General features: G+C 61.2%; 3 protein-coding genes across 8 annotated transcripts; 1 reads left to right on the plus strand and 2 right to left on the minus strand.

The window, feature by feature from the left end:
* Positions 1–1637: 1637 nt before the first annotated feature.
* MAP2K7 (mitogen-activated protein kinase kinase 7) lies at positions 1638–9222 on the minus strand. 2 transcript variants are annotated; one of them, XM_032466308.1, is made up of 12 exons: positions 8947–9222; positions 7150–7197; positions 4052–4193; positions 3825–3891; positions 3598–3711; positions 3395–3514; positions 3131–3238; positions 2858–3037; positions 2670–2750; positions 2405–2547; positions 1907–1952; positions 1638–1772 (listed from the first exon to the last, which is right to left on the minus strand). In XM_032466308.1, the coding sequence occupies exons 1-12, from the start codon at positions 9068–9070 to the stop codon at positions 1638–1640; spliced, it is 1308 nt and encodes a 435-aa protein (XP_032322199.1). In that variant the 5' UTR covers positions 9071–9222. The 2 variants fall into 2 exon arrangements, with proteins under 2 accessions (XP_032322199.1, XP_032322200.1); XM_032466309.1 differs by lacking the exon at positions 7150–7197 and having other exon boundaries at positions 8947–9070.
* A 107-nt stretch (positions 9223–9329) lies between these two features.
* On the plus strand, positions 9330–25585 carry PRR36 (proline rich 36). Its single transcript, XM_032466248.1, is given in 7 exon segments — positions 9330–9720; positions 21855–22129; positions 22246–22345; positions 22579–22691; positions 22785–23196; positions 23198–24669; positions 24826–25585. Coding segments are annotated over 7 exon segments (2946 nt in total). The 5' UTR covers positions 9330–9658; the 3' UTR covers positions 25338–25585.
* LRRC8E (leucine rich repeat containing 8 VRAC subunit E) lies at positions 10381–17969 on the minus strand. 5 transcript variants are annotated; one of them, XM_032466260.1, is made up of 3 exons: positions 17881–17969; positions 14270–14424; positions 10381–13651 (listed from the first exon to the last, which is right to left on the minus strand). In XM_032466260.1, the coding sequence occupies exons 2-3, from the start codon at positions 14405–14407 to the stop codon at positions 11408–11410; spliced, it is 2382 nt and encodes a 793-aa protein (XP_032322151.1). In that variant the 5' UTR covers positions 14408–14424; positions 17881–17969; the 3' UTR covers positions 10381–11407. The 5 variants fall into 5 exon arrangements, with proteins under 5 accessions (XP_032322151.1, XP_032322153.1, XP_032322152.1 ...); XM_032466262.1 differs by lacking the exon at positions 17881–17969 and adding an exon at positions 14655–14842; XM_032466261.1 differs by lacking the exon at positions 17881–17969 and adding an exon at positions 14626–14842.
* Positions 25586–25604: the final 19 nt, after the last annotated feature.

Below are 25604 nucleotides of genomic sequence, written 5' to 3' on the forward strand. Positions count from 1 at the left end.
CCCCACCCTGCCCCCGTCCCCCTACAAAGGGGATGGGAGAAAGAGGAGGTGGCCACCCCCCGACCCCAAGGAAGGGGGAGGCAAAGAGAAGATGACCGAGTACTTTTTCAACATGCGGAGTTTTGTGACTATCCTAGTAGTAAGGAGTCAGTCGGAGAGAGGGAGGGACAGGGATACCTGGTCTAGGTCACCTCGGCCACTTCCAGCGAGGCTCCTCACCTTTGGTGTTGGTTGGGTTTTGTGGGGTTTTTTTCTTTTTGTTATTTTGTTTTGTTGTCCACTTGATTTGCATGCATTACCAACAAAAAGGAAACACACTCCCTCCTGCTCTGGCTGCTGCAGGGGGCCCCTGGGGGTGGGCCCGGGACTGGCCAGCTCTGGGTGAGTCGAGGGGCGCTCAGGGGCACCACAAGGGCGTGATAGACTCCACACGCCCAGCCCTTGGCCTGCCCCACCTCTGTCCCTGTCACACATCCTCAGACCCCCACATCCACTCCATGCACCCTCAATCCCTGCCTCCCTGGGCCTCATGGGCCCCGCTCCCACCATCTGCTCCCACTGCCTCCTCCCTGCCACACCAGCGCCTGCCACCTGCCACCACTCCCCACGCCTGCCTTCCCTGAAGGCCACCCTGTGTGGCCATGGCCCCGTGGGCTCCCTCCACACCCCCTGAGGTCCTTGACTCACCCCTGCAAGCTGTGGCCAGTCACCAGCCCGGAGGGAGGGCCCCCCAAAGCCCACCTTTGGGACTAGTCTCTCCCAGGCAGTGGCCCAGGCCCCCACGGCTTGGTCCCCCGCCCAGCCCCCCAGAGCCAGTGGGTGGGTGGGGGCTTCCACCACAAGCAGCTAAACATGACTTTGGTAAAAGTTTCTGAAGGTACCGACAAACCCCATGAGAACAAGCTCTTCTCCTCCCCCCGCCCCCCAAACACCCCACCAAGTACAATAAAATACAAGAAACTCCAAAAAGGACCCCCTGAGATCAAAAAGAGAGAGGAAGAGACCAGCCCCAGGCCGGCTGCAGTCAACGTCCAGCCCGCCTGCCCGGGGTGAGGACGCCAGCCGACAGACTCATCGCTTGCCGGAGACCTAAGCGGACCCAGGGGTCCCGCCGGGGGTGGCGGGGCCTGGGCCTGGGCTAGGAGAGAGGCAGAGGCCGGGAGGGAGACTGGGAAAGCCGGAGAGGTAGAGAGGGAGGTGCCAGAAGAGAGGGAGACGGAGCCAGGGCGTGCGTGTGTGTGGGAGGCGGCAGTGGTGACAGCGCTGCAGGTGAGGGAGGGTGCGGGATGGGGGTTCTCTCCCGGCCCCTGGGGGCCGCCCCAGCCCAGAGGTTACAACTGAATAAATAGCGAGTCTGCTCGCGGCCTGCTGTCTTCCGTTCACAGTGTCTGTCGGGGTTGGGACGCGCACGGCCGGCTGACCCCAGGACGGGAAGGGCTGGGGCCTGATGGGCCCATCTGTCCACGGCTTGGGGGCAGGGAGTTGGGGGTGGGTGGGCGCCCCCTACTTTCTGTCCTCAGCCCTCGGTGGCCGTCTAGGTCCCAGGGCTCCCCCGGCGGGCAGCTGGGTGGCCGGGTGGGGAAGGGGGGCCTGTGGCCATGCCCCAGCCCCCGGCGGGGTGCCCGCCGCCGGCTCGGCTACCTGAAGAAGGGTAGGTGGTGCTGGCTCAGGACTCCGCTTGTCCGTGGGGATTCGGTCTTCGCCATGACATCCTTGAACCAGGACGCCACGTCCACTTCCAGCGTCTCATAGCGCTTGATGAAGCTGTGTTCCTGGGGGATCCAAGTGAGGGGTGCAGCTTAGGACCTGGGCGTCTCCCCTGTTGGCCTTGCTTGGGTCCTGGGTGTCCAGCTGGGCGGGCTGGGGGGGTGCTTAGGACAGGCCTGGGAGAGCCCCGGGTACTCACAAGTAGCTTATTATACTTTGGTCTCTTCCTGTGATCTTTAGTAAGGCTGGAGAGAGGAGGAGAGAGAGAAGTGAGAGCCGGGAGCAGGGCCTGGTGGCCCTCCCACTGAGTCAGGGGTCTGGGGGAAGAAGTGGCTGCTTATCCCTGTGCTGACAGCCGGGAAGGCAGGGAGGCCCCAGGGGTCTGCACTTAGGGCCCCCCAACCCCAGGGGCACTGTGATGCCTGTGGGAAAGGTGGGTGGGCTCCCCCCGGGAAACTCCGAGGGAGACATCCTGCTCACTTGATCCTGCTCCCTGGTGCAGGACACCCAGAGCCCTCAGTCCTGGGGCACCCTGGCTTGTTCCAAATACCCACAGGGCCAGATGTACCCTCGGGCTGGGTCCAAACCCAAATCTCGGCTCCCAGGTCCAGGCCTGGCTCCTGTCTGCAGGCCCCTCTCCACCCTCTCCAGCCTGACCTTGCGTCGCCTCCCAGAGTGGAGGGCCGGGGCTCCTCACCAGTCTTTGACGAAGGACTGAAAGTCCCCCGAGAAGCCCATGTGACCGGGCAGGAGTGGGGGTTCTTCCTGTAGGACTTTGGTGAGGACCTCAAAGTCCGTCTTGCAGTTCTTGTAGGGAAACTGTCCTGTCGCCAGCTCCACCTGGGAGAGAGACAGGCAGGGCTGGGCTGGCCGAGGACGGGGTCCTGCCCTCCCCTGGCGCCTGCTTCCACACCCCAAGAAGACCCCATCCCTGGCCTCCAAAAGCAGCGCCCCCAACTCACCAAGGAGATGCCCAAGCTCCACACGTCAGCCCGGATGTCATAGTCGGGTTTGGTGGGGTCAGGAGGGTCGATGCGCTCAGGCTGCCGGTGGGAGGTGGGAAAGGGTGGATGTACCCCTGTGGCTCGGGTGGGAGCAGCGCCCAGAGCCCTCACACCCCCACTGCCGGGCGCTGCTGAGCCCCACTTACTGCCATGTAGGCGGCGCAGCCCGCACTCCGCGTCTTGGCCTTGGAGTCGACCAGGCGGCCGCTGATGCCAAAGTCGCAGAGCTTGATCTGGCCCCGCTCGTCCAGCAGGATGTTGGAGGGCTTGACGTCGCGGTGGATCACGCCGTGCTTCTCCTTCAGGTAGTAGAGCGCCTTCACGATCTGTGGCGGGAAGGTGTGGGGACGCTGGTGACAGGGGTGCAGGCATGCGGCCTGGGGGCCGCCCGCCTGGCCACACCCTACCCGGCCACTCACCGCTACCGTCATCTTGCCCAGGATCCGCTCGGGGATGGGGCCCTGCATCCGCTTCTTGAGCTTCTCAGCGCACGTGCCCATGAGCTCCATGGCGATGAAGACGTCTGTCTGCAGGGGCAGCGGGCAGCAGCTTGAGCAGGGGTGCGTGGCTGTACCCACCCCCCTGCCCACCCCAGGGAGGCTCCAGTCCCAGGAAGCGGCAGGGGCACAGGGCTGGCTGAGAGACCAGTCTGCAAGGCTTGGGGAGGGGTCCCCAGGGCTCACGTTGGTGATGAAGGTCCCGAAGCACTGCACGATGTAGGGGCAGTCGTGGCTCTTGAGCACCACATCCAAGTCCATGAGGATCCGCTTGTTCTCTTCCTTGTTCCCCGAGCGCCGCATTTGCTGCACAGGACAGCAGGCGCCTCAGTGCCAGGCCTGGGGCACAGGGCCCACAGGGGCGGGGACCAGGCTGGGGACAGGCTCACCTTGACGGCAATGACGTGCCCTGTCTTCCGGAAACGCATCTTCCACACCTGGCCGCAGGTGCCACTGCCCATCTCCCCCAGGTTCTCCAGGTCATTGATTTCCGCCTGGTAGCGCTGGTGAGGAGAGCCAGGGCTGGGGGGTCCAGCGGGCCTCTGCTCCCCACCCCTACGCTGGACCTCCCAGCAGCATCTGGCCCACCCCTGGGGGGCCGAGGGAAGGGTGGTACCTGGCCCCCGATGGTCAGGTAGCCCGTCTGCTTCATGATCTCCTGCAGCTTCTGGTCAATCTCGATGCTGAAGAAACAGGGAGTGGGTGCCATGGGAGGGGGTCCGACCAACCCAAAGCAACCCCAGCCCCCTACACACAAGGGTTCCCATGGATCTCACCGGCTCCTCCCTGGGGCTGGCCCCGCACTGACCTCCCGACCCTCCCCCGGCAGCTCCGGCAGCTCACCTCTCCATGCTGCGGGGCGTGAACAAGGCTGATGGGAGCCCCAGCATGTGGCGAGGCCGGGCGGGGGGCGTGGGGTGCTGCGGGGAGTTCTCGGAGGACGGTGAGCGGCTGCCCCCATCGTTGGCCAGTGGGAGCTGCAGGGCTGGGGGGGGTGAGAACCAGGAGGGGGGAGGGGGTTAGCTCCCAGCTGGGCCCCTCCTCTCCCCCTCCTCAGCATCCCTCAGGTAGGCCTGCACAGCCCCCGCCCCCAGCCCACTCTTAGGGCACCTTCTCCCGCCCCCAAGACCTGGAAGCATGTGCAGTGGGCTGGTGGGGGAGGGGTGGTCCCATAGGCTAAGGGTCCACCCCAAGTCTACCCTGACAGAGAAACGGGGCCCAGAGGCTGGCGGCATCCCTCAGCCAGGCGGCCTCCCCGCTGGGTCCCTTTCCTCCCCACCTGGGCCCGGAGCCACCACACCCACACTCTGGACCAAGCAAGGCAGGACCACCGCTGGGATCAGCCTGAGCCCTGAACTTGGCTGCACAACATGAGTGAGGTGACCACCCTGGGGAGAGGGTGGGCGAGGGACCCAGGCTTCCAGCTGCCTCGCCCAGCATTGTTTCAGGGTCAGGGAGGGCCACTCTGGCCAGCAGCAGGGAGCCTCCTGACCCGGCCTGCAGAGCCAGGGACGGCGTGGGGGCCAGGACCCCAGGCTGGGCCTGTGTCCTTCAGGTGAGGGGACCCAGGTGGCGCAGCCCCTCCAGGGGCCAGCGGCACTCAGGGGGGTGGGGGTGGGCACTGGGCCAGGCGGGGAGTTTGGTTCTTTCCAGCGGCCTGCATGCGTACAGCTTGGACATGCTACAGGCAGGCGGGCAGGCAGGCGGGCAGGCAGCGGGCACCCCAGGATGGGCAGGCGGCATTAGGGGACGGGAGGGCAGAAAACAGACAGTGGGAGCTGAGACTTGGGGCCCAGCTGCCTAGGGGAGGCACTGCAGAGACAGGCCAGAGAGGAGCCTGGGATAGGAGAGCAGGTTCCCTGGGGGACTAGGAGCCTCCCTGGCCAGGCCAGCCACAGGGTGGGGAACAGAAGTCAGCATGGCCTAGAAGAGACAGGTGACTCTCCGGTGAACTCTCCAGCCCCGGAGCCCCTAACATACAGCCTCCAGAAGGGAGCCCCTGGCCGGGGAGGCCGCTGGCTACAAGCAACCCCTAGGCTCATCCCCCTGCGGAGAGCAGGCTAGGAGGCCTGGGGCTACCATTCCCCACAGCTCTCAGCTGACACCCCCTCCTCTCTCCCCACCTCCTGCATGGCCCACCTTTCCCTCCCACAGTTGTCTGCGCACCCAGTGATGCGGGCCCAGTGACCAAGGGGTAGAGAAAGACAAGGTTCAGCCACTGGCAACTGGGCACTTCCCTTGCCCTGTTGGCCCAGGACCTTGACCACAGCCAGAGCGAGGGGCAGGTCTATGAGGCTGGTCTGCAATCCTCGGAGGGTCTGGCAGGAGCGACAGAAGAGCATGGGGACTCCAGGGACATGGCCGTGCCCAATGCCCTCTGCTGGCCTGGAGGCCTTTCCTTCTGTGCCCTCCCTGCTGTTCCAGCGCTGCTTCATTAATATTCCTGCTTTTCTGCTCAACCAGGGCCAGAATCAGAACCTAGTCCCTCCCTATCTGGCTGGACGATCTCTAGGCTCTTGCTGGCCCTCGTGCTCTCCCAGCTAGGACCCTGGAGACACTCTCAGGGATCTGGGTCCCTTTTCTGCCCTGCACTGTCAGCTCTCTGGGGTGAGGACCCCCCCACCGCACCCAACAGTCCTCTGGGCCCTCTGAGGGCTGCCCCAGAGCCCAGGGCAAAAGGTGTGGGGGATAGAGGCTTCCAGCTCGCCCCAGGAACTGAAGTGATATGAGGGGGCCCGGTGTAGGGTGTCTAAGGTGGGGGGAGGTATACAAAACCCCTGAAAACACAGTGGTGACGGGCCAATGGCAGGTCGGAAGGGCAGAGTGAGAGCAAGAGGCTGGGGTAGGGAGGGTGGAGGGAGAAAAATGAATGAGAGGAAATGAGAAAGGACACTGGGTTGGGGGGGCAGGGGGCATGCGGCCATCAGGAGCCACAAACGCACCAGGCTGTCAGTCAACGCGCACGTGCACACGCACAGCATGGCACAAACCCCACGCACATGCAGACGGGAGATGACACGCCACAGAGCCAGCTCACCGCACGTTTTTACACACAAACGCATGCATGCACACACACACAGACACACAGACACACACACACCCCACCACAAAACTGCCCAATCTAGTCCCACTTACATACACACACAAGGACCAACAGGGCCAGACGCCCACCCGGCCTCTCACACACACCCCCACGCACACAGATGTCCCCCACTCATCTGCTCCCAGACCCACTGGCACCTGCCCTCGGGCCCTGGCAGGGCTGTTTCCTCTACTTCCATCCCTGCGCTCCCCTCAACCTCCCAGGAGATTCTACTCCAATCCCACCTTCTCCAGAGGCTTCCTCGACTGCCCGTTGCCCCTCAGAACCCCCAACCCTGCTGCCCTGTGCCTTCCCTCCAAGGCACGGTGGCCCCTCCACTTCTCCCTACCCCCACTGCAGCAGAGGGATGCGGTCCTTCCTGCTCGCTACAGTGTCCCTGGGCCCAGAGCCACACAGCCTAGGGGAGGCAACATGGGTTTGCTGAACTGTTGAGGTGGATCGGCTGGCGCAGTTCGCGCACCGGCCCAACTTTCTCTCCCTCTTGCTCAGGCATGCTTGCACACGCACGAACACTCGTGACCCCCTTGGCAGGTGACAGACTCCCAGCCAGTGAGGGAGCCTGTTTCCTCCTCCAGGGAGTCCAAATCTGAGCCCGAGAGGAAGGGAGGAGCGGGAGGTGAGAAGACACAGAGGAAAAGACTGGGTGGACCAGACGCTGATGATGTGGAAAGACAAAGTGAGAGTGAGGGGAAAACGTGTGCATGCGCGCGCGCACACACACGCGCGCGGGCGCACACACACACACAGCATGGGGGACAGGGGATGGCATTCTGCGGCCAGGGCAGCGGTTAGGTCAATGGTGCAGACGTCCAAGCGGCGATGACAAAAAGGCTGGTACCTGCTCGTTGGGACGGGGCAGGAGCAGGGCTTAGAGTGATCACAATAACTGGATGGGGAAAAGGAAGAAAAAAAAACAACACCACGATAAATCACAACAGAAACAACTGATTTGTCCAAAAGAAAAGAAATCAAATCATAATGAGGAGGAGGGGGAGGCGCAAAGATGGGTAGAAACCGACAGAGATGGGAGGATGGGATGGAGCAGACACAGACACCTGGAAGGGGGCTCCCCGGGGGCCTGCTCGCCATGAGCCTTGCCGTGCCTCACTCTGCATCTGGGACAGCCGCCCCGAAGGAAGCCCAGGCCCGGTACTCAGGACTGTCTCGTCCACGCTGGGGCTGGGGTGGGGGGAGCAGCACTGTAGAGACCAGCAGGAACCCTCTAGTCCTGGCCGGGCTTCCTACCCCAGGCAGTGTCCAATGCCAGCACTACCGCCTCGGGCTTTCTCTGGACCCCCAAGAACAACCCCCATCTCCAGCAAGAACCTACGATGACCCAGGTTAGAAGAGGGAGGGATGGGGAGTGGACCCTACACAGGGATGAGGCTCAGGCTGGGTGAGCAGGGAGATAAGGAGGTCTCTTGCCCCTCTGTCAGGATGACCCCACAGGGAACTCCAGAAAATACAAGAGTCATTTCAGAGGGGATTAAAAAAAGACAACTTGCTGAGTCAAGAGAGACACAGAAAGCATGTGTGTGGGGGGCAGAATCTGATTCTCTCTGAGCTGTGAGGATCTGGGGAGGGGGTTCTGTATGATGTAACAAGGAGACTAGATGGGGTCGCAGTGATCCCAGGCCGGGTGTGGGTGTTGACTCCAGATGACAAGATGCCAGGGAGGTAGGCACTGAGATCAGGGAATCAGGAAGGAGGTGCAAGGGCACTAGGATGCCTAGACAGCATCACACTGGGGCCTCAGGTGTCCCTGAGCTGGATGGGTGTGGATGTGTGCAGAGAGGAAAGTCACTTGACTCAAAGTGACAGTTACCAGGCTTGGGAGTTGGGTGTGTATTTCTGGAGGAGCCAGACACAGCTGCTAAAATGGTGGCAGTGAAACTAGTCAGAGGAGCATGAGGGGACCTGGTGTATGTGAGCAGGCTGTATGTGGAGGGGGGGATTTGCTGAACCCAGTGACAAGGTCCCAGACAGGGGAAAGGGAGCTCCAGACAGGGGAAAGGGAGCTCCAGACAAAGTTACAAGGAGGCAGGGAAAGAATCAACAGATTGGAGGCACAAGGGGTGGTTATACGTGGACAAGTGAGCTCAGGTGTCCCCAGGCCAGGTGTATGTGTGCGAGCGTGAGTGGATTATCTGCTGAACCTGGATGACAAGAACCGAGCTGCGGAGCGCAGGGAGGGGGCCTCTTGACACAGTCCCTGAGATGCCGGGAGAGGAATCAGCTGGTCAGAAGGGATGTGTCCATGTCTACGGAAGGGCTGGATGTGGTCGCGGTCGCAGGGAGTAGGAGCACGGCTCGCGGGTGATAAAGGCTCTTGAGGATCACAGTGATGGGGGAGGATCAATAGGCGGGAGGCCTCGCCAGGAACCGGGTAACTAGGCTCCCAAACCCCGTAACGGGGAACCCTCAGGCAAGGAGAGGGCTGCCCAGGAGCCCGCCGGCCCCACGCGCCCCGGGTCACCGTGACCCTCTCCCCGCGAGCGGACAGCGGGGAAGGGGGCGGAGAGGAGGAGGAGCAAGAGCGCCCCGGAAGCAGGGGCGGGGCTTAGATGCGGGGGCGGGGCCTCCCGCAGCGCGCGCCCCGCCCCGCCCGCCCCCTCCCCCACGCCGCCGTGCTTACTGGGCCTGGGCCGCTGGGGGCTGATATCCAGGTTGAGGTCGATCCTCCGCCGGGCCTCGCGGTTCTCCTGCTTCAGCTTTGCTTCCAGGCGGGACAGCTTCTGCTCCAGGGAGGACGCCGCCATCTTCCCCGCCGCCGCCGCCGCCGCGCACCGCCCGGCCGCCCGTCAGTCCGGCAGACAAACACCGCACTGCGCCTGCGCTTGGATGACCCCGCCGAGCCGCCGTCTCGCTCCTCACGGCGCATGCCCGCGGCGCGCACCCGCCCTTCACGCGTGCGAACCTCCGCGCGTGCGTGTTTCGTCCCAGCCGGAGGGATGACGCCACCTAGAGCTTGCGCCTGGCAACGTGCAAGTCCGCCCACTACGATGCGCATGCGCGAATTCCCGGCAGCTCCGGCAAGAGGCGCTGTGTGGAAACCCGTTCGCCTTTTCGCCCGGAGCGGTGAGTGGAGAAGGCAGCGCGCAAGCGTACAGAGCTGGAGACCAAGTCACGCGCGTGGCATCCGCTGCGCATGCGCATCCTTGGCAGTTTTCCCGGCCGCTGTCCCTGGTGGTCGCCTAGGCTGTTTGTGCCCAGCCTTGCTCTCTCTTCCCGGCCCGGCCCTCGCTGGCACCCACGCCTTCTCAGAACTGCCTTTCTCAACTCGGACAGTGCTTCATTAGGATCCCTGTTATGCTTAATTGCTGCTTCCTCACCGTAATTAGGCACCCATGGGAAGCCCTTTCCATTTCAGCAGCCCCAGGGTTGGCAGAGGACAAGCAGGAGAGGAGGGGTAGGGCACGGGCCACTGGGAATCCGACGGCGTGACCCCTGATCTCGGCGACGGGGTGGGGGGGGCAAGGTCAAGGCCAGGGAGTTCCAAGTCAGACTTGCCTGGGACATTGTAAGACTTCCCCAACCTGTTCTGCCCCCAGAATGTGAGCCTAGCTCCTGGACAATGCAGAAGACAAGCCCTGGTGGCGCTTCCACACTCTACACATTTTCTTTAACTGGTCTGAAGAGTGCTGGGAAAATGTCCCTATCTGGAACCCTGGGTCCCCCGGAGCACAGCTTGCCTCTGCTCTCTGGTGCACGTTTTGCAGACACCTTGAAGGTGGCTGATCCCAGGAGGTCAGGGTCAAGTAGGCTGTGCCTGTGCCTTGCCTGCTCCAGCACAGGAACACTGATGACCGTTGAAGGCTTGTGGAAATTCTTACGGGTGGAACAGACGCAAAACTGTGGAGCCAGGAGGATAACAGGGAAAGCAGAGGAAGAGCAGTTCTCTAGGAAAAGTTATGATGCTGAGGTTGGCTGAGGTCTCTTTCTGCCTCTGCTCACGGTCGGAGACTCATACGTACCCTTGACCCTGTCACGTGACTTGCCACTTGCTGCGTTTTGGTCTGGTGAAATCAAAAGCTTAGACAATATCAGGAGTGGACACAAGAGATCAGAATTACAGTTCTCATAGTATTATTTATTGAGCGCTCACTGATGTACACTTCCTCACATGGGGAACATTTGAAAGACAAAGTCCCTGCCTGTCCTCAGAAAAATGTACCTTCCACAGCAGGTGTTCTTAACCTGGGGTCCACAATCCTTAGGATGTCCCTGACTAGCCCTCTGGGGATTCTGGAGGAATCTGTTAAAATGCCTGAAGTTGTTTGCAGAACTTTTCATGCATGTGTTCATGAGCATTTTCCTGAGGAAGGAGATGCCCACCTTTTATCAGATTTCTCAAAGGGTCTAGGGACCTAAAAAGAAGTTCAGAATCCCTAATCTAGACACCCAGATATCTGCTCTGTAGGCCAGCACTTCTCAACATACAGGCCTGGAACCACCTGCATCAGAATTACCTGGGATGCTTATATTTACAGACAAGTTCCTGGCCTCCAGCCAAACCTCCTGAGTCAGTCTTTCAGGGGTGGGGCCTGGGATGTTTAGTTTGGGGGATGTTGATTTTGAGGCATTGCCAAATATGAGAACCATTTTTCTGAATTCACATGTCTGTGGCAAACAACTCATAAATAGGAGATTAGCATCAAAGTTAGGGGTGGGAGGAGCTGGTCCCTTGCGTCTGTGTCCCCTCCTTGGGAGAGAACTCCAGATATAAGCTGTTCTGGTCAGGGGAGAGGATTGAAATCCCATTGGGATGTGCCCCACCCCCCCATACATGGCACTGTTTGAACTAGACGGGGGAGGGCAGGAGTTCTGGCCCAGGGCTGGGAGCAAGCCAGCCAGCCAAAGACACAGGTGTGGTTTTGGTCTGAGAATCTGATGACTGAGTTAATCCCTCCATTCTGCTCAACCCCAAATCCATGGCCTCCCATCTATCCCCAGACAAACCAGTCCCGGGATCTTGCCCAGGCCCCAGCAGCCTGATATGTCTGCTCCCCGTCTCCTGACCTGAACCCACTTGGCCACCTCCCTTGGAGATGAGGTAGCATCCGGAAGGCCTCTATCTCCACCTGCCCCTCCTGGCTTCACTCCACCTCCATCCTGTCCCTCACCTCTGCCGGCAGCCCCTCATAAAGGGTGTCCTCCACCAGTATCCCTGCCTTCTTGAGCCCTCCACAGTGGCCGAGTTCTTCAGGCAGTGCTTCCAGCCGGTTGCCCTTGAGTTCTAGGCGGCTGAGGGCCCTGAGGGCCCCCACCTGGGGCGAGAGCTGGCGCAGGTGGTTGTATCCGAGGAGCAATGTCCGCAGCTTGCGGCAGGAGAAGAGCTCATCGGGCAGGAACTCCAGGGCATTGTAGGAGAGAGCCAGGTGCTGCAGGTTCTGGAGGAGGCCCAGCTCGGCTGGCAGGGAGCGCAGCCCATTGTGGGAGACGTCCAGCAGGCGGAGGCCGGAGCACATGCCCAGCTGCGGGGGCAGGGTCTCCAGCTTGTTGTGGTTGAGATAGAGCTGTTCGAGGCCCCGGAGCTTCCTCACGTGCTCGGGAACGTAGGCAATCTGGTTGTGCCACAGCCGGAGCGTGACCAGCTTGCGGCAGTGCTGGAAACTGAGAATCTCCTCGATGGACCGCAGGTGGTTGTCCTTGAGGTCGAGTTCCTGCAGTGCGCCCAGACTGAAGACGGCGTGGGGGATGCGCTCCAGCCCGCAGGCCACCAGCTCCAGCTCCCGAAGCACCGCCAGCTTCTTGAGGCTGTTCAGTGCCAGCAGGCGGGCCCCATCATTGTGCAGGCTGAGCCGTTGCAGGTGCCCAGCCACGTCGGTCACGCTGGCTGGCACCTTACCGGCGTTGCTCCGCAGAGACAGCACCTTCAGCTGCTTCAGCTCCCGGAGGCTCTCGAGGGTCGCCGCCCGGGCCAGCTCCGGGGGGAAGAGCCCCTCCAAATGCAACTCGTCCAGGCCCCGCAGTCCGAACACCCAGAGGGGCACCTCGCGGAGCTCCTCGCACTTGACCCGGATGACTTTCAGGCGGTCCCGCAGGAAAACCTGGGAGGAGAAGGGCAGCCTGGCAGGTGAGTGGAGCAGGCTGAGCTCCTGCAGGTGCACCAGCTGCAAGAGGCCCGGGGGGAAGGTGATGTCACAGATGGCCTCCAGCCGCAGTGCCTCCAGCTCGCTGAGCTCGAAGACCGTGTCAGGCAGTCCTGGGAGCATGCAGAGGGCCAGCTCCAGCCGGCCCCGGGCGTTGCGCTGCAGTTTCTGCCGCAGTTTCTCAGCTGTCCACTCGTGGTTGAGGTTGAGCTGTTTCAGGCGGCTTTCGCTGACCTCAGAGAGGAAGACAGCAAAGCGCTTCGAGTAAAGCGAGTCGTACTGGTCAATGAGGTGCAGCATGAAAGCAAAGTCGTTCTTCACGTCGGGGATGTCCCCCATGCCCGTCTCCTCCCGCACAGACCGGAAGGAATACTCCTTGAGGGGCCGGTGGAAAAGCCAGTAGAGCGTGTAGAGGCAGGTGATGCCATAGACGCACACGAAGGAGATGTAGCAGAAAGCCAGCTTGGAGAAGAGGTGGGCTTTGGTGTGGTTACAGCAGAAGCTGGCGTAGCCCGTGACCTCTGAGGTCTCCACCCTGCAGGCCACCAGGAAGCTGATCTTCTCCACGTAGACAAGGTTGTAGACCAGGATGGCAAAGAACTTGCAGACCTTGAGCACCATCTGCCGGATGTACATGGTGTACAAGATGTCCCCCTCTTCCACATGCACGCGGAATTTCTTGACCTTCTCGAACAGGGCTTTGGCCTGCTCACCCTCCTTCTTGTCCAGCAGGGTGACAGCTGGTGGCTCAGTCACCACCTTCTCGGGCTCCACCAGCACCTTCTCCTTCTCGCCCTCACCAGCCTTCCCCGGCCCGGCTGCAGCTGCCACGGTTACCATTGCCCGCCCAGCGGTGGGGCCCTTGTGGTTCTCCCCAGAGACCTCAGACAGGGCCCGCGTGGTCCACGGTGAGTCAAAACACTTGCCCAGGATGGAGATGAAGTGCTCAATCTTGGAGCTGGTGCCAGGGAATTTGAACCAGAAGCTGGTGCAGACCATGAAGATGAGTGTGTGGATGACGACCAGGTAGGGGAAGTACTTGGCATACCAGTGGAGGGCCGTCTCATAGCAGAGCTGGTTAATGAAGCTGTACTGCTGCAGGTCCAGGTTGTTCTTGAGGCCGCTCACCTCCCGGAGGTCCCCCATCTGCTCCGAGACCCCCCGAGGCAGCAGTTGCTGGCATGGGGCCTCCGATAAGTTCTCCCGGGGTTCGTGACTGGGCAGACAGATGATCTTGTCCTGAGTCACCTGGGGATGGGGGAGAGGCCAAAAGAAGGTGAAGAGGCTGGGTGGCCCAGGAAGTTGCAGCAGGGTGGAGGGGAGGAAGCAGGCTGAAGGCAGAAGTGGCCCCGATCAATCCCCAACTGTCCCCAGCTGGCTGTGACTTTGGAGGAGTCAATAAAGCTCTTAGCATCAGACTTTATCTGAAAAAAAGAGCCAGGTTAACTGTGTCCCTGGAAAAGATGTTGAAGTCCTAACCCCCAATACCTGTGAATGTGGCCTTGTTTGGAAATAGCCTTTGCAGAGCAGATGTAATCAAGTTAAGGTGAGGTCGTTGGGGTGGGACCTAACCCAATAGGACTTTGTCCTTATGAAAGGTAGAAATTTGGACACAGAGACAGAGACGCACGGACACACACACAGAGGGAAAAAGCTCTGAAGATACAATGAGAATGTCCTTTATAAACCAAGGAATACCAGAGGCCACCAGAATCTAGAAGAGAGGCATGGAGCACATTCGCCTGCCTCTCCTGTCAACACTTAGAGTTCAGACATCCAGTCTGTACAACTGTGAGACCATAACGGGGAAGACTTCCGGAACCCAAGCCCCGCCCCCTAGAGACCCCGCCCCGCCCCGCCCCTTACCTGGAGGGTGCAGCCGAAGACCCCGATCATGAGCATAGCCACCGTGAGGTACTCGGCCAGCACGTCCCACCAGGGTTTGAGCACCTTGAAGGCGGGCTGCTGCTCCGTGAACTGCTTGAACTCTGCCACGGGAATCATCCTGTCTACGGGAGCGCCTGTGGGAGAGCAGGAAGCAGCGAGAGAGACCCTCAGAAGGGCGCGCCTGGTGCTGGGTCCCCAGAAGAGCCAGACACAGTCCTCTGCTCCCAGTCCGTGCTCCACCCTGCCCAAATCTGGCAGAACCCACAAGCTGCGTGCTCCCGTCCCCTCCCCGCCCCCCACCAGACCTCCGGGAGGCCAGCGACTGCGGGCCTCACCCCCTCTGCTTCCTGGGACCCCTGCTTGCCCTCTCAGAGCTCAGGAGGGGCAGTCCACGGGGCCCCTGCCCCACAGCTTGCCCGTGTGGCCTTCGCCCGGAACCCAGGCATCTCCTCCCACTCTTGACGCCAATCCCGAAACACTGGCTCTGCTTCTCTGACTCCAGACACCCGGTAGTCAGGCGGCCAGCCCAGGCTCTCTCCACCACAGGCCCAGAGAGAGTCCAGAGGCTAAGGACTTCCGGGGCGTGGGGCCCCCCCACCGCCTTCAGGGGCGCTCTGGGCACCACCTCCAACCTCCAACCGGAAAAGCCGGCTGGAGCCTGGCTCTGGTTACGGGCCCCAGGGGCAGGGAGTGGAGAAGCTGAAGGCCGGTCAGCCCTCGGGGGTGGTGACAGTGACTGGGACACCTGGATTTCTAGAGGGGCTAGTGTCTAGAATCTGAGGCAGAAAACCGAGACCTGGGCTCTGAGAGGCAGGGCAGGAGAGTGCTAGGATGGGCCGAGGGGCAGAGGAGCAGGAAGTGGAAAACTCTCAGGGGAAAAGCCAGGGTGACACCTAGGACTGGGACAGGGCTGGGCTGCCAGGCTCCTGGGCGGCCGGCCCACTCTGTCTGTCCCTGGGTTTCATTTTAGACCAAGGTATCATTATTCCAGATACAGACAGCCAGGCACAAGTCACATAGGGGCGTGGGCCATGTGCTGGGACGTCATCCTCCCAGGCAGGCAGGTGGGGAGCCTCATTCTCTCTCCCTGAGACTGGAGGGGGAAGGAGAAGGAGGCAGCGAGGCCCCCACTGCCTCCGAGGAGGCTCCTAGGCCGGTCCGTCCCTCCCAGCATCCATGCTCTCCAATATGCAGTTTTCTCACACAGCCTGCTGTCCTCATCCTGACAGCCTGTCACTGGGCACGCACTGGCCAAGGAAGGGAGGTATCTGGGCCACCAGCGGGTCCTCCAGCCTCCCACCCATCTCCTGGGGGGAACCTGGCCCATGTCCCACACCTCAGCCAATTGCTCTGAAACCTCTATGCCTCTCTTTTGGTCCCCATAACCCTTGAAGGCCTTAGGGGCTACTCCTGAGTGAGGACAAGGTGGGGGTGGGCAGGAATATAGGATGTAGGCCCCACCCACCAGGATGAGAGCAGACAGTCCACCACACCCCTTAATCCCATCAGAGGCTCCCACCTCTGTCCCAGGGATGGCGTGCAAGGGACAGGGACACACCTGCACACACCCTGTGTCCCTGGGGCCCCGACTCAAGCCCTGACTCATCCATCACCAGGCTCACGCAAGGGGGTACACAGAAGAGCACAGGACTCCTCACCCAGTGGCCCATCCCTCACGCTGTTTCTTGTCCTGTCCTAAACAAGGGGGTAGGAGAGTATAACTCAGTGTTAGAGTGCATGCTTAGTATGCATGAGATCCTAGGTTCAGTCCCCAGTACCTCCATTAAAAAAAAGAAATTGTCCTAACCAACAAGGAGAGTAAAGATGCCCAGTGCATCACAGTCTTAGGCACCGGGGAATCTGGAAGAAATACACCCAGGGCAGCTCAGCAGCCCTCAGGGGCCAAATTGCAGCCACCAAAACGGACACATGGGGGCGTTCTAGAGCATGCATATCAGTGTCTGTCTGTGTATGAAGTGCAAGGACACACTGAGCTGAGGGGAGACCCAGGATCAAGGAGCCAGCCATATGCCCCCTTCCAGTGCTGGCTACCTGTCCCTTCAAGGGATGCTGCTCCACTGCTCAACTGCAGAATGGTAACTCTGGGGCTGTGGCAGACTTGCCAGACAGATGGGCAGGGACCAACTTCTTCAGACCCCCGTGTCCCTGCCACCCATCAGGACCCATCTCGAAATGGAGGAAGGTCTGCCACTGACCATCCTGGGTCCACAATTAAAGACAAGAAAGCAGAGACACCCAGGGTCCCCAGCGGATGGCCTAGAGTCTCCCTTGGAACAAGGTGTATACACAAGAGCATCAGAGGCAGACATGGGGTTATCATTATCTGTCTCCGTGACTCAGTCTCGGTCATCCCAAACCTACCATTAAGCTTCCGCAGACACAGGCTGACCCCCCTTTGTCTAAACAGGGCTGGTGGGAGGGCTCAGGGAGAAGGGTTCATGGGGGCATGGAGACAGAGAACTTAACTTACGGCCACTAGACCCTCAGTGCCTCATTTTATCCCTGGGATGTAGGGACACTCTTTCTCCAGACTTGGGGTAGTAAAATAACCTATTGAAGATATCACAGCTACAAGTGACATCTGAGGTGGGACCCCCAAGTCCCCTCTGTCTGACTGCCTGTGCTGCTCCATGCTGAGTGAGGACGTCTGGCTGAGATGAAGCATCTTTGCCAAAAGAACCTCATAAAGGGGTTCCTTCCGGCAGACAAGAGATGGTGTGGGGGATGGCTGCTCTGCACACCAGGCTGGGGTGTCTTTGTTGGACTGAGACCGGGTACAGGCCCCTGCTCAGCCTTAGCTCCACCCACCCATGCCTCCACTTGCTGCTTCTCTCTCAGGCCCTCCCCCAGTCCCCAGCTAGCCTCCAGACACACAGGTGGTGGCGGTGGTGGGTGCTCCTGGTCTAGCCGCCCCCTCCCCGCCCCGTCCCCACCCACAGGCCATGCTAAGGGACAAAGAAGAAACAGTGACATTTGTCAGCCCTGCAACTGTCCTTGGAGGGCACAAGGTCCAACTTTTGACTTTTACACAAGGGAGAAAGTGTGGCCTGGGTTGGGGATGGTGGCCCAGTAGTCACAGATCCTGTTCTGGGACCCAGGCCTGGGGACTTATAACCTAGTAGTTTTCCAAGTTGCCCTGCCAGGGCTTAGGGGTCCGGAGTCAGACCGGGGAGTCAAGTCTCAGAAGGGACAGCCTGGTGAGGCCCCCACGTGGTAGGAGCCTGCAGAGTTGAAGGGCTCACAGGGATGAGTTAGCAGCAGCGGAGGAGAGGGAAAAAACATGGTGAAGACTCCCAGAGTGGACCCCAACCTGTTGATCTTCACTCCGTCCTTGGCCAGGCCTGCTGGGCTCCCTGGACAGGCGCCCTGGGGCTGGCCAGAGCCGGGCCTCTCTCTGCCCGTGTCCCCACTTCCACCCCTCCACCCCACCCTTCCCCGGCTCCTTGTGTGCCCTGGAGGCAGGCGTTGGGCTCAGGTCACAGTGCCAGCCGCACCTGGGGCCGACCTCCCGTGGTTCAGATCCTCACCCCACAAGCCCAGTCCCCAGGGGCGGAGAGTCACCCACTCACCGCACAGGCCGGATGCTGGTTCCAACTGTTGTGTCCCTGGGACCCGCGCGGCCCGGACTCCCGCAGAGTTCCCGGGCCAGGCTGGGTGAGTCAGGGCGGGCGGGCGGGAGGAACAGGAGGCGGGAGCCGTCCCGCCCCGCCCACCGGGCGTCTCGGCCCCGCCTCCCTTCGGGCGCTCCCAGGTCGCCCTCGACTCCTGGCACTGCGGGATCGTGGCGGGGAGGACGATCCTCATCCTGATGTACCCGACGTGGGCAAGGGGCTGGTCAGAGGAGCCGAGGGCCTTAGAACTCTGGGCTCTGCTGCAGTGGGGCGGACCTGGTGTGGGGAGAGGTGTGGAAACTGAGGGGGGCTGGAGGCGCTGGGCTCCCAAAATCAACCTGTGGGCACCCTTCTGGGAGCCAGGCTGTATCGATCCTGTCAAGAACGCGTGAAAGTCCTCCTCCTCCCTTCACCTCCAGGTGCAGAGCCACCTGGCCTCAAGGCTCAATCAAGGAACCAGTGACCAGGGCCCAGGGGAAGCTGGGCAGAGTAGGGGCTGACCCTGCCCAGCCTTGAGGCCAGCCCTCCAATGGGGGAGGAGAGGGAGCAAGCTGCTCCCAGGTCCTGGTCGAGGGTGGGCTCAGAGGTCAGAGGGCTTGGTGAGCTGGGGCTAGAGTCCAGTCTGGGAGGCCGGCTTCTCAAAGGGAGACTGCCTCCCCACCCCCACGATTTCCTCCCCACCCTCAGAGGCCTGGGCTGGGTCTTAGACAAGCCGTTTTTGACCTTGATCTGCTCTGCCTGCAAAACTCAGGGGAGAGGGGACATGGACCAGGTCGGGTGAGTGAGACCCCCTCTCCCAGGGGGAAAAGAAACCCAGGAGTTCACCAGATCAGAGGCAGTCTGAACCTTGAGGGCTGGGACCCCCTGAACTTAGGCTCCTCTGTGAAACCCTGCAATGAGCATGGCCCTTGGAGAAATCCCTGTGGGTTCGACCACAGGCAGCCCAAAGATAAACCTTCATTGTGTGGACAAGATAAGCAGAACCACCTTCTCTCTCAAAGCGTCTGCTCTAGTTGGGAGTGTGTGCGCGTCCTCAGGAGACAGATGGTAAGAATGCAAACAAATGAAGGAACAAGATAATGTCAGTTTGTGTCAAATGTGACAGTATATAACAAAGTGAGGTGAAATGAAGTGGTAGTAAGGCCCAGGACTTTTTTAGACAAATAGTTTCTTTCTCTTTTTCTAGCCTTGGGAGAAACTCCTTGAGGTCCATACCCTGGGGTTTTGTTTCCAGCTTTATGCTGGGCTGAGTGTCCTGTTACACACCACTTTGTCCACTTGTGCAAGTCTCTGAGGCCACGGGAATCGAAGCCCCATGAGCCCCAGTCACATGTCTCTTCTGCTCCTCACCGTGTCCCCAAGCCCTCGGGTTGGTGCCCGGCACACAGTGGGCATTCAGTCAGTGATGGATGGATGCTTGAGGTGTTGTCTAAGTTTGGGCTCTTCTAGATGCAGACACTGAGGTGAGGAATTGGAGGCAAATAGTTTCTCTAGAAGGTGATCTCAGGAAATATTAATGGTAAGGCAATGGGGAAGAGAAGGAAGCGAGTAAATGTTAATGAGAGTGCATTAATGGGAGTGAATGAGCAGGTTGCCACTGTGGGGGCCTGGGCTCCACTGTGCTGGAGAGCTCTGGGAGATGGAGGACACACCTCCAAGTTGTCCCACTCCAGAGGCGAGGGAGTTGAAGCATTGATGCACCAGCTCCTGTCTGTCATGGCTGAAGGATGCTCTGGAGAAGGGGATGGAGGGAGCATTAACTCCCAGGAACTTCTGACTTTCCCTGCATGTGGGGACTGTAGGTACTCAGGGAATACAGGGGAGGCTATAGGGCACTTGCCACAGGTGTAGACATTTGAGTGCAATGTCTGGGTCATATGACACATGTACAACGCTTTTCAATTGTTCTCCAGAAAGACTGTCCACTTTACATTCCATTGGCAGTTTGTGAGTTTTCCTACATTGGTACTATCCAGGCTTTTAAACAATTGTGGTAAAACACACATGAAACACAGAATTTGCCATCTTAACCATTTTTAGGTGCACATCTCAGTGGCAGTAATACATTCACAGTGTTGTGCAACCATCACCACCATCCATCTCCAGAACTTCTTTCATTTTGCATAACTGAAACTCTGTCCCCACTAAACACAAATTCCCCGTCCCTCTCCCTCACTCTGACACCCACCATTGGACCATCCATCTTTATGAATTCCAGCCCTCTAGGGACCTCATATAAGTGGAATCACAGTGGCTGCACCATTTTACATTTCCATCAAAAGTACGTTCCAGTTTCTCCACATTCTCACCAACACTTGATATTTAATACCCAATTTTTAAGGTTCTGTGAGCCTAAGGTAGTTATCTGCTGCTGTGTAACAAACTACCCCCAAACCTAGCAGCTTAAGACAACAAGCATTTATTGTCTCACATAGTTTCTGAAGGTCAGGAATCAGAGAGACTACAATGGGTGGTTCAACAGTCCTTCTCCCCCATCAGCCACGTTTTTACACCCCCAGAACCCCCCCCCCCATAATCTTATCCCCTCTCCAAAGCCCAGCTCTCCCAGAAAGCCTTTGCTGACTTGACTTCATGTGACTTGGGAGGGTGTGGAGAGTGGGGGTGCTCTGCCTTGCAGAAGGCTGGGTCATCTCTCACGATAAGGTGGTCTCTCTCCCTCTCATCCTTCCTTTCTTCCTCTCTTCCCCCAAACCGGGGGTCTACCCCTACATTCCCAGGACTGCATTCTCCCACCACTGTCCGTACCCCAACCAGGTAGGGGGTTTCCGGGGGTCTGTGAAAAGCTTTTAGGTTTTAGGTTTTAGTTCTCCCCTCCGAGAACTCTGAGGGGGTCCGCCTCCGCGGTCGCAAAGGCAAGGACAGGGCCAAGGACACCGACCGGCCAGATTGGTTGATTGGGCACAAGACGCGATGGTCCAGCCCCCTGGTTGCCAAGGCTCAGCCTATCTGCGTCCAGGCGGGTCTTGGTCGCCAGGTGGTTGGGGTGGGGGCCCCGGCAGGTGTGGGTCTGTGGCAGGAGGTGGGGAGGAAGGTTAGGCCAGGTCGGGGACCTCAAGGGATTTCCCCTAAAGCTCCTCTGTTTGGGTGCCTGGGGTCCTTAGGCGCAGCCTCAGAGAAGCCACCCCTCCCTCCTACGCGCGCTCCCCTCTACTCGGCGCGCTCCCGCCTCCGCCTCCCGGGTCTGCATCCAGCGCGTTCCCTTCTCCCTTGCCCGCAGCCGAGGGGCGGGCCCGCTTCCCCGCGCCGCCGCCCACTTCCCTCGCTTGCCCTTCGCTCGCGGCCCGCCGCTGAGCTCCCACTCGGCCCCACCCCAGGCTACCCAGCGCGGAGCGGCGGGAGGCCGGAGCCCGAGGTGAGCTCGGCGCGAGCAGGTGGACGGGCGGCGCGGCCCAGGGCCCAGCTGGGGGAGGGGACGAGCTCGGGAAGCGGGTCTTTGTCTCCCCGAGTCCGTTCGCGGGCAGCCGGGGCCGCTCCTCCTCCCGGCAGGTGTCTGCATCCCTCAGGGAGGCCCGGGGCGGCGCTGGGGCCTGGCAAGGAGTCCTGGGCGTGCTCTCCCGTCCCTCTCATCTGGAACCTGTGGCAGACCCCTGTCCCCGAGGATGGTGGTCAGGTTCCCCGAGGGGATGAGGGGGTGGATTTCGGATCAGGAAAGGGAGATGAGGCGGGAGAGGGAGGTGGGCTGAGGCAGGCTGGGCCTGGAGGAAGGCGGTGAGAGCAGGACTTGGGGACAGCCGTGAGCAGCTGCGATGGTGAGCCGTGGGTGGGTGGGAAGGAAGTGGACAGAGGCAGAGGTTTGGGCGCTCATGGGTGGCGACCCTGGGGAAGGAGCCGAGAGGTGCCAGGACCCAGGTCCCTGCAGGCAGTGCAGAGGTCCAGGACCTCGGATGCTGATCAGTCTGTCTCCTCATCAGGTGCGGGATGGACAAGAGGGACAAGACCAGGGCAGGGGCAGCCGGCCGGACCCCCGCTTCTCGCTCTCCCAGCCTTCAGACCCCCCGGCCCCCAGGGTCTCCAAGGCCCCCTCCCCCAGTAACCAGCGCGGCTCTCCGAGTTCTGGGAGCAGCGGGAGCTGCAGGGCGAGGGCCCCTGGCAGAGCGAGCCGGGGACAGCCGGGGAGCAGCTCTCCCGGAGGCTACTCCCCGGGTGGGATCTACGCGGAGTGCTGGGACAGGCCCCCGGAGCCCAGGTACCCTAGCCTCCTTCCTTGACTCCAACCCCATCTTCTTGCCCCCTTTTGTTCTGAGGCACTAGCCTCCCCTTCCTTTCTTGGACTTCTGCGTTGACTCGGCCTTCTCTCCACAGCCTCCAGGCCCCCAGCGGCTGGGAGAGGGGAACGCACGCCTGCCAAGACCACAGGCCCAGGCTGTATCTCTAGCCCGGGGAGTGCCAGCGGGCCCACCAGGTAACACGCCCTCCTCTACCCCGGTCCCTTAGGCAAAAGTTAGTGTCTCCATCTGGTACTTTTTAATTAAAGTGCATGGGAGCACTTGAACATCACTGGGCTCAAATTGGTGAAAGCTATTATTGGTTGGCCGAGAGGACATCTGCTCCATTTTACAGATGGGGAAGTGTAGACTCGGGAACAAAACAAGGAGCTGGAGCTCTGAGCACAGCCGCCCCCCTCCCTGTTTCCAGGCAAGGCCCTCTTGGGCAGAAGGGGCTTCGGCTCCCATCTGAGGAACCCGTGGCCAGAGGAAAAGCCCCAGAAGCTCCCAGAAGGAGTGCCCTGAGTTCCGGGGCACGGAGAGGTATGTGATCTGGGGATGAAAGGGGTTTCTGGGTTGTGAAAGCGACCAGCCGGTAAGTATCTGTGACTCTTCGGCTTTCTGCTTTGTCCCTAGACTCTTCCGAGTCCACCCCAGGCGCCCCCTCCCCAGCCATCTCCCGTCGGTCACGGGCTGCGGGCACTGAGGTTGGTGTACCTCGGGTAGCTCCGAGTGCCCGGCAGCGGCCCTCGACCGAGGTTTCCAGGAAATCAGTGAGCAGCGCCCCTGAGCGCAGCACAGCAGAGCCGAGCCCTGCCGCCAGGAGGCGACCCAGCGCCGGCGGGGGCCTCCAGAGGCCAACCTCGCGCCTCCTGGGCTCCAGCGGCACCCCTCTTTCCTCCCCATCTCGCTCCGGGTCCTCTTCGGCTGGAACACCCCGGACTCTGGGGCATCCCTCCCAGCCCAAGTCAAAAGGACCGCAGGCTCAGCGTCCCCCGCAGGCCACACCGCCAAGGAAGGGCAGCACCCCCTGTGCAGGACCTTTCTCCTCCTTTGGCCACATCTTTTCTACCCTGTCCTACTGCACCGCCTCCCCGTGTCCCAGAGACTCCCTTGAGAGACTCTCTTCCTCCGTCTCCACCGACCACCCCTCCTCCCCAGGCTCTTAGCTGTCCTTTGGCCACGCCCCCTCCATTAGCCCCTCCTTCCCCCTCGGCTCCACTGACTTTGCAGGCCCTCCCCTCTCCGCCGGCCACACCCCCCTTGCAAGCTCCGCCCACACACCTGAATACATCTTTACCCAAGGCATCTGCCTCTTCCTTGGCCATCGCCAATTTTCTGGCTTCAAATTCTCCATCAGTTTCACCCTCTCTGCTGAGTATGTCCCCCACCCAGGCTTCTTTGGCTTTAACCCCTCTTCCGGCTCTCCCTTCTCCCTTGGCCACACATCCTTTGTCGAGCCCTCTACCACCAGCCACTGCCCCTCTACAAGCCCCTGTTCCTCAAGCAACATCTCTGAGGAACCCGCCCTCTCCCCTAGCCACACGCCCTCTGCAGGCGCCCTCCCCTCTGACCACGCCCCCTCCGCCGACCAGTCCTTCCGTGTCTCCACCTTCTCTTCAGGCCACACCCTGTACACTGCCTCCCACAAAGGACCCTCCCCTGGCCTTATCCCCTCTACAGGCCTCTCCCTCTCTGACCACACTCTCTCTGCAGGGTTCTCCTTTAGGAGCGCCCTCTCCCTTGGCCACGCCCCCGCTACAGATCCCACCTCCTCTGGACACGCCCCTTCGACTGGCCACTCCTCCTACACAGATACCACCTGGGGCCTCACCACCTCTACAGGCCCCTCCATCCCCACTGGCCGTGCCCCCTCCACACACTCCACCTCTGACCACGCCCCCTCTACCACCCTCTCCCTCTCAGATCCTGCCCACTTTGCAGGCTCCACCTTCTCTGGGCTTGCCCCCTCTGCAGGCCCCTCCCTCTCCCCCTACTTCACCCCTTCTGCAAGACCCTCTCTCTCCCCTGGCCGCATCTCCTCTGCAAGCTCCACCTTCTTTGGCCTCGCCCCCTCTTCAGGCCCCTCCCTCTCTTGATTCACTCCCTCTGCAAGACCCTCCTTCTCTGGCCACGCCCCCTCTGCAGGTTCCACCTTCCCTGGCCTTGCCCTCTTTGCAGGCCTCTCCCTCTCCCCCTGCCTCACCCCCTCCGCAGGCCCCACGCCGACCCCCGACCCCAGGTCCCGATGCCCCAATCCCGGGCCCAAGGCTGACCCTGGCGCTGGCCCCCGGCCCGCCGCCGCCGCCTTCGCGCAGCCCGTCCAGTACGCTAAGCGGCCCGGACCTCGCGGGCCACAGCAGCAGCGCCACGAGCACGCCCGAGGAGCTGCGCGGCTACGACAGCGGGCCCGAGGACGGCGCCCCGGCCTCCCCTCCCGCCGATGCGGAACTCGCCGCCTGCCACCCGGCGGTCTGGATCCGAGGTTCTGCTCCGCCGCTGGCCATCCGCGGCACCCCAGGTAAGTAGCCCTCCAGACGCTGCAGAGCAGTAGGAGGGGCGAGGTCTTGGGAAGGTAGGAAAGCGGGGTCGCAGGCGAGGCTGAGGGAAGGGGCGGAGTCGTGTGGCGGAGGCAGGGCTTCCTGCTCTCTGCCCAGCCTGACGCCTCTCTCCGCAGGAGCGCCCCTGCCTTGGTCTCCTGCTGCCGGGTCTAGCTCTGCTGACGGCTTGTGCACCATTTACGAGGCTGAAGGGCCTGAATCGGCGACCCCCGCCACAGGCGCTCTGGATCCAGGGCCTGGGCCTGGCGCGGGAGGTGGGAAGGCGTCGGCTGGGGCTGGAGCTGGAGCAGCCTCGCGGGGCGCGAAGCCGGCGCGCCTGGGCGAGTTGCCGCTGGGGGCGCTGCAGGCCAGTGTAGTGCAGCACTTGCTGAGCCGGACGCTGCTGCTAGCTGCCGCAGAGGGTGCCGCGGGCGGCAGCAGCGGTGGCCCAGGGGGTGCGGGGGGTGGCGGCAGCACGGGGGGCGCCCGCACTGCGCTCAGCGACGCCGAACTAGGCCGCTGGGCCGAACTATTGTCTCCCCTGGACGAGTCCCGCGCCAGCATCACGTCGGTCACCAGCTTCTCCCCAGACGACGTGGCCTCTCCGCAGGGTGACTGGACTGTGGTAGAGGTGGAGACCTTCCACTGAGCCAGACCCTCAGGTTACACCTCTTTGTCTTAGATCTCTCCCTCTCCTCTCTTGGAGTCCCCCTCCCAGTGGATTGGTCTCAGCCCGCTAGAGCCCTAGAATTTTGGTCCACCCTTGCGACTCACCCACATCTTTGGCCAAAAGCCCTCCCCTCAAGCCCTGCCCCTCCCTCGGCCTAGGCCCTACGGGTGTCCAGTGTTTTGTCTACCACGCGCAGCCCTAGTTTCCAATAAAGCTGGAAAACTGAAGCCTGTGCACTTTCGCCTT

The sequence above is a fragment of the Camelus ferus genome, chromosome 22 (genome assembly GCF_009834535.1).
Source record: "Camelus ferus isolate YT-003-E chromosome 22, BCGSAC_Cfer_1.0, whole genome shotgun sequence".
Taxonomy (NCBI): Eukaryota; Metazoa; Chordata; class Mammalia; order Artiodactyla; family Camelidae; genus Camelus; species Camelus ferus.

Bases quoted from the DNA above. Each gene is read 5' to 3' on its own strand.
- LRRC8E (XM_032466260.1), bottom strand. From the start codon at position 14,407: ATGATTCCCGTGGCAGAGTTCAAGCAGTTCACGGAGCAGCAGCCCGCC. The intron at 13,652-14,269 runs GTAAGGGGCGGG...CCCCATCCCCAG, and splicing joins TCTTCGGCTGCACCCTCCAG to GTGACTCAGGACAAGATCAT.
- MAP2K7 (XM_032466308.1), bottom strand. From the start codon at position 9,070: ATGGCGGCGTCCTCCCTGGAGCAGAAGCTGTCCCGCCTGGAAGCAAAG. The intron at 7,198-8,946 runs GTAAGCACGGCG...TTCCCCATCCAG, and splicing joins CCCCCAGCGGCCCAGGCCCA to TTATTGTGATCACTCTAAGC. The intron at 3,038-3,130 runs GTGAGTGGCCGG...TTCCCGCCACAG, and splicing joins TGGGCAAGATGACGGTAGCG to ATCGTGAAGGCGCTCTACTA.